Raw genomic sequence first — 13,764 nt, forward strand, 5'->3', positions numbered from 1 at the left:
GTTCTATTGCAAAGTGTAATACTGCAATCATGGTCTAAACCTTGTCAACACAGCATCGTTGGGAAGCTCCCACTTTCCTACACAGTGTGTTTTAAATGTTCTGTATTGTTGCTATGAATTAGATTCAATATTTTGTCTTGAAATAGCCATTTTCATTACAGTGTATGAAATCTTGCTTTTGCAAAATTATTTTTTTCTTATTCTGAGCCATAAATCTCAAATCCCAACTGTTCTAAAGGTCTCTACAGAGGGGTTTGTCTATATATAAACAATGACAAAAACATATGTGTGTGTGTGTGTGTAATGTTGTGTAATATAATGTTGGTCTGCTGTTCTTGCACTGAAAAAAAAAATTACATTAAGTGGTTATTTTTTATTTGCTTTAAACCTTTTGTAATCCTATTTATACTGTTATACATGCATTTGAGCATGAAATATGTTAAGGTACTGCATTGTAAACATATTTAAAATTGCAGTTTCATCATATCTGGTTAAGTGCACTGTCCTTTATGTGTCCCTGTGGTAGTGGTGATGAAAAATTGTGGCCCCCTCCAGCATTTAAGTTGCCCATCCCTGATATATATTATAGCTTTTGACAGTATTTTTTTTATGATTTATGAAATGATAAAATGAGATATCCCAATCCTGTAAAAAAAAAAATCTTTGAATCTTATATATCAACAAAATAAAATAACTTTGAAATGTTCAGATTTATGTCCAGGAAGTATATGCAAATTAGCACATATTTAATGAGTTCATACCTTTGCATGTCCAAACATAACCTTTCATAAATTTCATAAACATTTCATGATCATGTTATGCAAAAGAATATTGTCTTAATGTAAATCAACTGGGGAAATGTCATGGTGATCTCTATTAGTTTAAAAAAAGACTATAATCACCTGTAGCATCTCCCATTAAATCATAACAGATTAGAATGAAAGCATTAGGCAAATCTTATAAATGCTTAGTTTATAAAATACATTTTCTGAGAAAAGTAAAGGTTTACTCACCATCATATAACAGTTTATGATTTGATATTCTCTAAACACGGTAAGTGAATATTTTATTTATGAAATTATTTTAAAATCTACGTTAGTCTCGCGAGATTGTTATTAATGGCGCGAACAAATACTGTGGTATTTCCGACAGTCTTTAAAAGCACCATCAATCAAATTAGAGTCACCTGTTGTCTTGTCAAGTAACGGCTGCGTCGAGTAACACATTTTAACTTTTATGTGAGTCTACAAAGTGAAATAGTTCCCATAACCTTAAGCTTGTTGGAGTTGTGAAACAATTCTAAAAGTGTAGCGAAGGACCAGTTGGTTAAGAATTGCAGGTTTGAGCCGAGAACTGAAAACGCCCGAGATTGTGAACATTCGCTCTCCAGGACCGTTGGCTGACGTCAGCTATTTTTGTAAACAAACAATCTACTAACGCTGCAAATAGCGAGGGTCGATTTAAAACGGCTAACGTTAGTTAGCTTCAGTTGTTAAATAGCTCCAGGAATTGCTGCTAAATCCATCAATGGTAAGTAACGTCAACCTTATTTTAATTCAAGTTCAATTAAAGCCAGCCGATTTGCCTGATGCTAGGTTACTATGCCAACGCTAATGTTAGGTTAGCTCGGTGGTTCCCAAACTGGGGGGCGTGACCCCTGGGGGGGTGCATGGTTACAAAAGTGTGGCAAGGCTAAATTGAAATAATTTAATTGTTCTCCAATGCTGCACTATAAAAAATAATCTGTTTAATTTATGGAAAAAAACTGTCATTTAAACTGAATTTTCCTGTTATTTTTAGGGAAAGTATTTTTTAGATAGAAAAGGGGGGCCCAGTAGAAAAACTGTGGGAACCACTGGGTTAGCTAATGTTAACGTTAATTTAGTACCTGAAGTGATTTAACGTTACTTGGCCATTACTAACTTTACTTATTAACGTTATGTCTAATAAAGCCTATAAATGTGTTACCTGCACTTGTAAAGCCTAACGTTACTAAACATTGACCATCTTTCAAACCACATTAATGAAAACAATAAACATGTTTGACTTTCTAATTAACAGAAGGAAACTATGAAGCCTGTGAGCCACCAGCAGGCCAGCCAGCTGCTCCATAACAAGTTCGTTGTGGTGCTGGGAGACTCGAGTGAGTGCTTACTTAAATTCACCTTCTCGTTTCCAAGAAAATGTGTTTTAAAGGTCTTGTAGCAGCCCATTTAATGTTAAGAGGAACAGTCATCTCATTGCTGTTGAATGAGCTAACAGGCAGGTCAACTCATCCATTTATATTTCAAGTGGTTTGCTGACTGAAAATTTGCCAGCTTCCAACAATCAGAAGAAATCTGTTAACACTCTGGATCAGTTGTAAGCTTGAGTCTGTTATTTACACTGCTGCTATTAACGCTCTCTGTATCTCAACCTCAGTCCAGAGGGCTGTCTACAAGGACCTTGTTCTGCTGTTGCAGAAGGACAAATATCTCTCCCTGAGACAGCTCAGGAGCAAGGCAAGTGATGTGTAGAGTGCTAACATTTACCAGGTTTGAATTGTGATTAAAAAAAAGACTTAACTGAAGGAATTCTGTTTTCATGCCAGTGTGTTTGTTTTGTTATAAGATTTGATCTCCATTACAGAAACCTTGCTTCCCTTATAACTGGAAAATGTTTTCAGTGGGTCTCAAGACAAACTTTATTCAAATGTCTCTCTTTTACCCACATGGTTAGCTTGTGTCTCCATCCCCATCTGTTCTGGTTCTCACGTGTTTTTCTCCTTCAGGGTGAGATGAGCTTTGAACAGGACTGTCTGGTGGAAGGAGGTTGTCTCAGTGAAATGCACAACGGAACGGCGTACCGGGAGGTTCGACAGTTTCAGTCTGCCCACCACCTGGTCCGCTTCTACTTTGTAACTCGGGTTTACTCTAGCTACATGAAGAGCATCCTGGAAGACTTCCGCCATGGTTTGAAACCAGATGTAATCATAATGAACTCCTGCGTTTGGGATATATCTAGGTGTGTTGCTGTCTTGATCTGTTGTTGCTGCTGTTAAAAAGAATTTGACTGCTTATCCTGTGCCCCTATGTTAGTTGCTTTCTTTTTGTATGTATGGAATATACCACATTGTTTTTGAATATTTATGCATCAAATTGGACTGGCAAAAATGGTTAATATTTCGAAAAAGCCATTGTTGAGGTCCAGTTTATGAATTTCTTCCTATAGTAGCTGGTATACTTTTCACAGAATCTCTTTTATGTGCATAGTAAATTTGCTCCTCAAAGTTAGTCTATGTCTGTGTTGGGTTTTGTAGATACAATTCCAAATGGTTGGATGACTACAAAGAGAACCTCCATAAGTTCTTTGGTGAGCTGAAAGGGATTCTGCCTGAGGAAACGCTGGTCGTATGGAACCTCACCATGCCTTTAGGAGAGGGTATGAAAGGTGGTTTCCTGGTGCCTGAGGTATGTCATCACCGATCATCTGCATCATAACTAGACATGGAGATTTGGTCTCATTGGATCAAATTTGTGCACAAACTGTCATTAAATGTTTCTCTTGCACCCTACTGTGGACAAACTGTCTTCACAAGGCTTAGTAACATCAGAAATTCAACCCACAGAATTAGTTGGACTACATTAGAAGAAAATGACATGGTTTATTTATGTATTTATTTATTTGACTATACAGTAAGTTTATTAAGTAGAAAAGCTACATGTTGAGTTCAAGCTAGTCAGTAATGTCTTTGTAGTAATTGTAGTAATGTGTCATATTTTCATGTGTTTTGATTGATGGAGGGTAATAGGCTTGTCCTTTCTCCTTCACCTTAGATTGAACACAAGGCTCCCCAGCTGTGTTATGATGTGATAGACGGCAACTTTTACAGTGGTACTCTGGCTGATGCCTATGGGATGGATGTGCTGGACCTCCACTTCCAGTTCCGCTTCTCACTGCGTCATCGTACCAAAGACGGCGTCCACTGGAATGCCATCGCCCACCGCAGGATAACCTGTCTGCTGTTGCAGCACACTGCGCAGGCCTGGGGTGTTCATATGTCATGTCCAGTGGCCACTGTTGGTGAGGAGACGTTTGACCAAAATATGGATTTGTCTTATTTTATCTTTTTTTTATTTAGAGGAATAATGTGATAGAAATTGCATTGACAGTTGTTTGTTTTTTTTAAAGAGCATCCAGAGGTTACTGTTCAACATGCAGCCAAAAGAAATGCTTCCAAATCTGCAGGTAAGATGCTGTAATTGAAAAATATGGGTAAAAATAAATTACAATAACCATGTCCTCATTAGGACATATGTTTTGGGTTTTTACATTGTACAGTTTTTACATTTGCTAAACTGCACTTGACATCCATTAGGATGTCACAACAATGATATGTAATAAATAGTAATTTGGTATGCTGATATAAAGGTGGTGACCAAACGGCTGGTGTTATCCATCAGCAAGACCAGCTGCTCCACTGCTGTGTAAATATTTGTTTTTAAAAAATGTCTGTCTTGCATGTTCTGCAGATTACTACTACAGGCCTCCCTCCAGCCATTACCATCAACATGAGTACGTGATGAGGAGCCGACACGTCAGTCACCACTACATTCCATACACCAATCCCAGATCCAGCCGACATGGCAACTACTACTGAAGCAGGGAGTTTTATTTTTTTGTCCTTTTTCTTATATTGTAAATTGGTTTTCTTTTAGTTTTTTTTAGCTTCTTTCGCACCAAGACTAGATTTTAAATATTTTCTATTTCAAAGCATTTTTAGTTCTGCACTTGTCAGGTGCTGTGTTTTATTAAAAGTTGATGCAAAGATTTCACATTTTTGACTTGTTGCTAATGGAAATGATCTGTTTTACAGTCCAATGTGACTAACCAGATTAATCCAGGTTTTTAGTATTTTTTTTATTGCTACATGGCAAACAAGTTACCAGTAGGTGCTGTAGATTCTCAGAAAACCAACAAGAGCCAGCATTCATGACATGCACGCTCTTAAGGCTGTGCAATTGGGCAATTAGTTGAAAGGGGTGTGTTCAAAAATATAGCAATCCTGTGAATCACTAAACTAATATTTAGTTGTATGACCACAGTTTTCTATAACTGCTTCACATCTGTGTGGCATGGAGTCAACCAACTTGTGGCACCTTTCAGCTGTTATTCCACTCCAAGATTCTTTAACAACATTCCACAATTAACGTCTTCCATTTTCTGCCACGTGTCTCTGGCTCTGCTCTCCATTTTAAAGCATTGGAGATCATTTTAGCTGAACAGCCTATAATTGTTTGAACCTCTTTATAAGTTTTCCTCTCTCCAATCAACTTTTTAATCAAAGTCAGCTGTTATTCTGAGCAATGTCTTGAACGACCCATTTTCCTCAGGCTTTCAAAGAGAAATGCATGTTCAACAAGTGCTGGCTTCATCCTTAAATAGAGGCCATCTGATTCACACCTGTTTTTTCACAAAATTGATGACCTCTCTGATTGAATGCCACACTGCTATATTTTTGAACACAACCCTTTCAACTAATTGCCCAATTGCACAGCCTTAAGAGCTGCATATCACGAATGCTGGGTCTTGTTGGTTTTCTGAGAATCTACTGCACCTACTGGTACCTTGTTTGCCATGTAGCAATAAAAATATACTAAAAACCTGGATTGATCTGGTTAGTCACATTGGACTGCTATTATTCTGAACACTACTGTACATGCAGTACAGTTCTAAACTACGATCATTGTGATGCTCTCCATGTCAGTACATTGTGTAAAGATTTAGTTTCCTGTAAGCTTAAACACTAGTTTCGATATCAATGTCCATTTGTCAACACCTTATTCACTTAACTCTGTGGCATAACAGCAGCTTTGGAACAGAGGTAGAATTTACTCAATCAAATCCGTCTAATAAAACCAAGTCAACAACAGATTACAGCTGTAGTATGCAGTTTATTTTTGGTGTCACTGAGCAAATATTCCATATTAAATTCTCAGCATATGACATTGGCCTGAGAGGATACCAGACTTCTGCACCTACTCTTTATCAGACTTTAGCCCATGACAGAAATGACCTGTCATTGACCAGAAAGCTTTTGAATTGGCTATACATATGCAGATGTGCATGCACGTCAGTTCTTGGTGAACGCTTGATTCAGTGGTGAAATTTTTTTGCTATTCCAGCATTGGGAAAGACTGCCTATGGTGCAAAGCTACCAAAAAATAAAGACAGACTTTAAAAGAGAATCTGAAATACGTTTCACTTTTAGTGACATGGTTCCAAAAGAAAATGTGAAATGAAAATTGTTTCGCCTTGAACTAACCATATCCAGCAAACATTTCCACATTTAAAGTTTAATCTTGTTTAATGCTAGAGGTTTTCGACCTACAATCAACTCCCTGGGTAGATAAAATGTTAGTAGCATAGCCAAAGGCTTACAGCTGTGGCTGCTTCAAATCATAGACTGTATATGAATAATGGACATAGTCACCGTGACGTCACCCATTGGTTTGTGGACTGCCCGTTGGAAGCATAGACATGTATACATAGACGCAGTTGTCAAGCTATTTTCATGTTTGTCAAACGTTTGACATGGCAGAGAGAACGTAAGATATATAAACACAATTGTAATTGTTATTACTATAATTATGTTCATTATTATTGTTGCTAGTATATTAATATACACTTATATTAATTACAGAGACACAAGATAGACTCGCATCACATAAGGTGCACACTTAGGAAAACACAATTTTGTCTCAGCACTCCAGCCTGGCTCTCACTCCACCAGCCTCCTGCCCATACAGCGACCGTCTTCCTCAGTATAGCACTTTTATCCAAAGTGCTTTACTCTAGACAGCAATCATTCACCCGTTCACACACATTCATACTGGGGGCCGAGGCTATCCTAAACGGTGCCACCTGCCACCATTCATTCATACACCGATGAGCACATTATCAGGAGTCGTTTGGGGTTCCGTGGGCGACCGCTCTACCAACTGAGCCACAGCTGCCCCCCAAATAGCAATGTCTTGGTTTGCACTAGAGAACAAGTGACTACATGGTAATGTGAGCATACAAGGCAAGGACCAGGCAAGCATTGAACTTAGCTGACCCACAATAATGGAAATTAGCAGAGGATGGTTTCGATCCATCGACCTCTGGGTTATGGGCCCAGCACGCTTCCGCTGCGCCACTCTGCTCTTCGATTCAGGTGTGGTCCTGCTTGGTTTGGAACAAAAAAATAAGTTGTGTGAAGTTTGCACACTTGGAAAGTCCCTAGAAACAGGGAGCCAGACAAAAGGCTACGAAACCTTTAGATTTAGTTCATACTGACTTAGCCGGTCCTATGCCAACAACGAGCATAGAAGGACACAGATATGCACAGTCTTTTACAGGCGACTACTCAGGTACCATGTTTGTGTATTTTCTAAAGTCAAAAAGTGATGTTGTACAAGCTACTGAGAATTTTTTAGCAGATGTCGCGCCTTATGGAGAAGTCAGGTGTATTCGCTCAGATAACGGTACTGAGTTTACAAGCCACGACTTCCAGGCTCTGTTAATCAAGAATAGGATTAGAAATGAGACGTCTGCACCCTATTCACCCCACCAAAATGGCACAGCAGAGAGAGGTTGGCGAACTCTCTACAACATGGGCAGATGCTTACTGTTAGATAGTAAGTTACCAAATAAGTTATGGAACTATGCTGTGCAGACAGTGGCCTATGTTAGGAACAGGTGCTACAGCAGACGCACAAAGAAAACCCCACATGAGCTGTTCACAGGCAAAATGCCAAACATATCCAAACTGCAAAAATTTGGGTCAATGTGTCTGGCCTAGAAGCAAGAGAAAGGGAAGTTAGACTCTAGGTGTGAGCAAGGTATTTTTGTTGGCTATAACAAAAACAGTCCAGCTTACCTTGTGTACTATCCAGACACAGAGAGAGTTCAGAAATGCAGATTGGTGAAGTTCACAACAAAAACAGCCAATGAAAAAGAAACACAAACATCTGAGTCATACATAGAGTATAATGATGGGGAGGTACATCCCAAGGTCAATAACAGTGAAGAAAATGTTGATAACATGCAAAATGTACCAGGTCAAGAAATGCAGTGGTGTTTCTGGGGCTTTACCTAAACAGAGTGAGTGCACACAGATGGGTAGAGACACTTAGAATGTAAAAAGAAAGAACCCACAGAGAATGAGAAAGAAACCAACTTACCTGCAGGAGTCTGAGACTGAGGATGTAGTGGACAAATTGCAAACATGTGTGGACTCTTGTTATAGAGCAGTATGTGATATTCCTTAAACTTACCAGGCAGCCATGGTATCCACCAATTCAAGGCAATGGAAAAATACCATGAACGAGGAGATGCAATCACTGGAGGAGAATGAGACCTTCAGCCTCACAAAATTGGCACCAGGCAAGCAGACAGTGGGGGGCAGATGGGTCTACGCACTAAAGAGTGACATAGACGGATCAGACAAATACAAAGCGAGATTCGTAGCAAAAGGCTACAGTCAAAAACCAGGAACTGACTACGAGGAGACGTTCTCACCCACAGCTGACATGACGAGTGTGAGAGTTATCATGCAAAAGGCAGCACAAGAAGACTTAATCTTGCAGCAGATGGATGTGAAAACTGCATATATGCACGCACCAATTGACTGTGAGCTCTATATAGAGCAACCAGAGGGTTATGAGAAAAAGTCAGAAAATGGTGAAAAACTAGTATGCAAGTTGCATAAGTCTCTCTATGGTTTAAAGCAGTCAGGAAGAAACTGGAATGCTATGTTACATACATGTGTGACTGAGAATGGTGTACAGAATCCTGCAGATCACTGTGTGTATACGAGGGAAAAACACAACAAAAAAGTGATGTTACTTGTATGGGTTGATGATCTTATCATTGGAGCTAGCAATGAGGGTGTTCTCAACAGTGGAAAGATGATGCTCACTGAAAGGTTTAAAATGAAAGACCTGAGAAAATTGAAGCATTTCCTGGGAATAGACTTTAACCAAACAGATAGTCAGGTTAAGATGTCACAGAAGAAATATGTGACCAAAATATTGGAGAGATTTGAAATGCAAGATTGCAGGTCCAGAGAGACCCCATGTGAGCCAAAACTAGAGTACAAAGAAGATGCTGAAAAGATCAGAGACACAAGAAAGTACAGAGAGGCGGTGGGAAGTTTAATTTACTTATCCACATGCACAAGACCAGATATCACTTTTGTGGTCAGTAAACTATCTAACATTTTGCTGAACCGACAGAAGAACACTAGAACACAGTAAAACATGTCTTAAGATGCCTCAAAGGTACAGCAGAACAAGAGTTATGCTTTAAAAGGAGTGAGACAGAGAAACTAGGTCTCAGAATGTACAGTGATGCTGACTGGGCATCAGATGGAACAGATAGGCGGAGCACGTCAGGATATTGTGCCAGTCTGATTGGAGGAAGTTCTCTTTTCTCATGGAAGACACGAAAACAAGCGACAGTTGCACTGTCGACTTGTGAGGCAGAATACATATCATTAGCATCAGCTATACAGGAATGTATGTACTTGGAGTGACTACTCAGGGGTATGGACAATTACCATTATGCACAAACAAAGGTTTACGAAGACAATCAAGGTACTATAGCACTGGCTAAGAACCCAGTGAGCAGGCAAAGGTGCAAGCACATCGACATTAAGTACCATTTCATAAGAGAAAAGTGTAAACAGTGGAAAAATGATTTTATAGTACTGTCCCACTGAGCAAATGATCGCTGATGTGTTTACAAAGCCAGCCACCAAGCTAAGGCTGAAGAAGTTTGCTCAAGATTTGTTTGGCACTTAGATGCAGTGTGTTTTTGTTTACATGTCTGAAAGAAAATATTGTATTTTGTACTCAATATGTTTGAACTGTTAAGATAACCCATGGAGCTAAGAGCGAGTGGGGGTGTTAAGTGTTGTGATTTAACGGCGCTCTTACTCACAGTAAGATGTCTCTGATTAATGACATGTTTATGAATGGAGTGACATATCATTAGATCTCAGAAAAGTTGCAAGAAATGAGTGTCCAGCGGGGAAGCTCTGATATCAGTATCCGGACAATACTTGCCAAACATAACATGTGGAGAAAAGGACATATTTCAGACTCAGACCTTGAAATTGCAGTCTCTCGTACTGCCCTCCACCCTCCAGTTTGGAAAACATAGTCAAGCCAGTCGCCACTTGTTTTGCAATGCATGTATTTACTACACATTATAGTACAAACGTGTTAGAACAGCTTTCAAAACAAAATACATTTTCCAGTTTAACTGTATTTCAATCTAATTTCAGATTACAATTAAAAGAAAATTTATTTTAAAGGCTGTTATAACATTGTTGTACCACAATGGCTAGTAAATACATGAATTGCAAAAAAGTGGCGGCTGGCTTGACTGTGTTTTCCAAACTGGAGGGTGGAGGGCAGTACGAGAGACTGCAATTTCAAGGCCTGAGTCTGAAGTATGTCCTTTTCTCCGCATGTAATGTTTGGCAAGTAGTGTCCGGATAACAATTTCACAGCTTCCCCGCTGGGTTAGGGTTAGGGTTGCTCACAACTTTCTGAGATCTCATGATATGTCACTCCATTCATAAACATGTCAATAATTAGAGACATGTATGGCTGGAGTGAGGCCATTAGAATGTGGGACTCCAGTGGTCTACTGGGACTGGACCATAGACTGTACACACTCAATGGACTGGATCATGGGACTTTTGTCACTCAGACAGGTGTGTTGCTCTCCATGGATACAGAGTGACTATGCATTGTGCAAAGCAAGCAATAAATGTGAAAATGTAAATAAGATTTAAAATGTCGTTTTGGTTTCCTTGTTTATAAATAACTGAGTGATCAGATGATAAGCAGACCTAGTTCTCAAAGGCCGTTTACTTACATTTTTTTTTTATCGTGTTGATGGATAGCGGGATGAAACCGGAGCACCCGGTGTAAACCCTAAAGGACATTCACTGTTGTAGATGTCAGTGGGACAGGAACCTGGATGGGAAGCAGGTGTACATCTCAGATTTTTCCCCTTCAAGATGATTACTAAATTGACATCATCACAACATCAGACCAAAAATGGTTAAAAAAAGATTTTGGACCGAAAAGAAAATAACCTGCAGCAGATGCACTTTGGTCATGCAATGGCTGACGTTTGAAAGGGAATGCAACGTAGCTCTCAAAGGCCCTTTACTTACCTTTTTTCTTTTTTTAAATCGTGTTGATGGATAGCGGGATGAAACCGGAGCACCCGGTGTAAACCCTAAAGTACATTGACTGTTGTACAGATGTCAGTGGGACAGGATCCTGGATGGGAAGCAGGTCTTGAACTCTATTGCAGGGAGGTCAAACTGATCCATGAACGGGCTTGTGTGGCTGCAGGTTTTTGTTCCAACCAAACAGGTCCATAGCTGATACAACAAATCAACTGAGTGACGACAGTTGAGGTGATTTGAATGATGTGATTCAGGTGTGGGTCCTGTTAGGTTTGGAACAAAACCTGCAACCACACTGGTCCTTTAATGGATCAGTTTGGCACCCTTGCTCTGTTCATTCATGTTGTTGGGGATAAAAGTTCACCTCAGATCTTTTCCCTTCAAGATGAGTAATAAATAGACATCATCACAACATCACAACACAACACAAACAACAAAAAACATTTCTACGATTGAACACAGCAGGTGTTAAACCATTAAAATGGTTAAAAAAAAAAAGATTTTGGAAATAAAGATGACCTAAAGAGCAGGCAACGTAGCTCTCAAAGCCCCTTTACTTACATTTTTTTTTTTTTTTTTTTTATAATCGTGTTGATGGAAGAGCTTTAAAGTTTTCACGGGGTGCCAGACCTGCAATCACACTTGCCCTTTGATGGATCATTGGCAACGCTGCTTTACTCCATCCATGTTGGCAGTCTTGAGACGCTCGCTCACATTCTCCCAGTCAATGACATTCCAGATCTCTTTAACATAGATCGGACGCCTATTTCTGTACTGACGGTAGTAAGCATGCTCCCACACATCAATACCAAGGAGGGGAATGAGACCTGTAGTTCCCTGCAGATGATCCTCGTTAGCACAAGTAGCTATACGAAGTGTTTCGCTCTCCTTGTCGAAGCCCAGCCAGCCCCAGCCCGAGCCTTGCACTCCCACTGAGGCCGCAGACATCCTCTCCTTCATCTTCTGGAAGGAGCCAAAGTCACGTTTGATGGCCTTCATCAGCTTCCCCTGTGGCTCGCCTCCACCGTATGGAGAGAGGTTTGTCCAGAAAATGGAGTGGTTAATGTGGCCTCCTCCATTAAACTTCAGAGCAGCATGGAGGGCAACCTGTTTCCTCACATTTCCCTGTCTTAATGCCTCGAGATATTTCTCCTCTGCAACGTTGAGGTTCTTGACGTATGCGGCATGGTGCCTGTCGTAGTGCAGTTGCATGGTCTCTGCACTGATGTGGGGTTCCAGGGCGCCATAGTCGTAGGCCAGGTCAGGCAGCGAGTGCCTTTGCCTCGAAGCAGCTACCTGGTTTACAGGTTGGTTGAGGCTGGCTGCACCCCTGAATATTTGGCCAACTCTGCGCAGGACGTTCATATTAAAGTTTCTTGAATTTCCTTAAGATAAACAAAGTATGTATGTATGTTTGTATGTATCTATCTGTCTGTCTGTCTGTTTATCTATCTGTCTGTCTGTCTGTCTGATTATTTATCTATCTATCTGTCTTATCTGGAACTCACAGGGTGGTCTGGTCAAACTGGTGAATGTTAATTTAACTTAAAATGATTAAATGTAAACGTTGCTCTGACGTCAAGAATGACGTCATGTTCTTTGCTTTGTTACGCTAGAGAAGGAATTATTTCCGTCAGAGCTACGGAAATATTTCGTCAGAGATCAAAGGAATAAGTTCAAAGCAATATAGCGTTAGCTGGTAACCTAGCAACCAGCAGTCAACAAACGAAATGACGTGTTTTAAGGCCAACCCGGAAGTAGCATCACGGTTGTTTTTTTATTTTTTATTGAAGCAACACAATGCAAGACAATACACCAACAAAACGCTGTCAGGGGGTTTCAACAATACAGAGGCAAGCTTTTATACAAAAACATTGTAAAGTGTACATAAATTTAAAGTTTTTATAGCTTTCATGTTGGAAGATTTCTTAATAGATTTAATATATTGTTTGGTTTCATTTACAAAGACAAGAAAGAGGTTTTTGATTAACATAACAACATTTATGGATACACCATTTGGCTAACTAACTGTATTATGAGATTGGTGATATAGTATTGTTTTTCTTTTGCAAAAGGAAAGTCAGTGAAACCAAACAGTATATGTTCAAAGCACAGGGACAAATGAGGTTAAATCGAAAAAGAAATCAGGTTACAAATATCTTCCCATAATTTAGTTGGGAAAGGGCAAGACCAAAATAAATGAAAAACATCTTAAGGGTGTCCTTCACAGAAAGAGCAGTTTAGGTCTATGTCTTTCTTAAATCATTGTAAAAAAAAAAAAAAAAAAAAACTTTAGATGGATACATTCTGTGAATTATCTTAAAAGATACTTCTTTCACCTTATTATTGATTATATATTCAGCAGGTAAATTCCAGATCTTTTTCCAGTTAAGGTTATTAATAAGGTTACTCCAATAGGTTGTTACATATGGAGTTGATATGACTTCTTTCTGAAATAAAGAGCGTATATTATGGTTACTATTGCATGTAGAGGAGAAACAAATTCGGCCGATTTCAAGTTTGGTTGGATCAAA

The 13,764-nt window shown here is 39.4% G+C and overlaps 2 protein-coding genes and 1 non-coding gene across 4 annotated transcripts; 1 reads left to right on the plus strand and 2 right to left on the minus strand.

Moving 5' to 3' along the window:
• Positions 1-1,176: 1,176 nt before the first annotated feature.
• On the plus strand, positions 1,177-4,814 carry LOC131989826 (PC-esterase domain-containing protein 1A-like). 2 transcript variants are annotated; one of them, XM_059355166.1, is made up of 8 exons: positions 1,177-1,530; positions 2,062-2,138; positions 2,417-2,501; positions 2,771-3,003; positions 3,299-3,449; positions 3,816-4,062; positions 4,171-4,227; positions 4,512-4,814. In XM_059355166.1, exons 1-8 carry the CDS (start codon positions 1,528-1,530, stop codon positions 4,637-4,639), a joined length of 981 nt encoding a protein of 326 aa, XP_059211149.1. In that variant the 5' UTR covers positions 1,177-1,527; the 3' UTR covers positions 4,640-4,814. The 2 variants fall into 2 exon arrangements, with proteins under 2 accessions (XP_059211149.1, XP_059211148.1); XM_059355165.1 differs by having other exon boundaries at positions 1,178-1,530; positions 2,062-2,143; positions 2,422-2,501.
• Positions 4,815-7,112: 2,298 nt separating this feature from the next.
• On the minus strand, positions 7,113-7,184 carry trnam-cau (transfer RNA methionine (anticodon CAU)). The gene has a single exon. It is a non-coding gene; the product is annotated as a tRNA-Met (tRNA).
• A 4,626-nt stretch (positions 7,185-11,810) lies between these two features.
• Positions 11,811-12,655, minus strand: LOC131989420 (superoxide dismutase [Mn], mitochondrial-like). The gene has a single exon (XM_059354633.1). The coding sequence runs from the start codon at positions 12,593-12,595 to the stop codon at positions 11,888-11,890; it is 708 nt and encodes a 235-aa protein (XP_059210616.1). The 5' UTR covers positions 12,596-12,655; the 3' UTR covers positions 11,811-11,887.
• Positions 12,656-13,764: the final 1,109 nt, after the last annotated feature.

This window comes from Centropristis striata, chromosome 17 (genome assembly GCF_030273125.1).
Source record: "Centropristis striata isolate RG_2023a ecotype Rhode Island chromosome 17, C.striata_1.0, whole genome shotgun sequence".
Taxonomy (NCBI): Eukaryota; Metazoa; Chordata; class Actinopteri; order Perciformes; family Serranidae; genus Centropristis; species Centropristis striata.

Bases quoted from the DNA above. Each gene is read 5' to 3' on its own strand.
- LOC131989826 (XM_059355166.1), top strand. The intron at 2,502-2,770 runs GCAAGTGATGTG...TTTCTCCTTCAG, and splicing joins TGAGACAGCTCAGGAGCAAG to GGTGAGATGAGCTTTGAACA. The intron at 3,004-3,298 runs GTGTGTTGCTGT...TGGGTTTTGTAG, and splicing joins TGCGTTTGGGATATATCTAG to ATACAATTCCAAATGGTTGG.
- LOC131989420 (XM_059354633.1), bottom strand. From the start codon at position 12,595: ATGAACGTCCTGCGCAGAGTTGGCCAAATATTCAGGGGTGCAGCCAGC.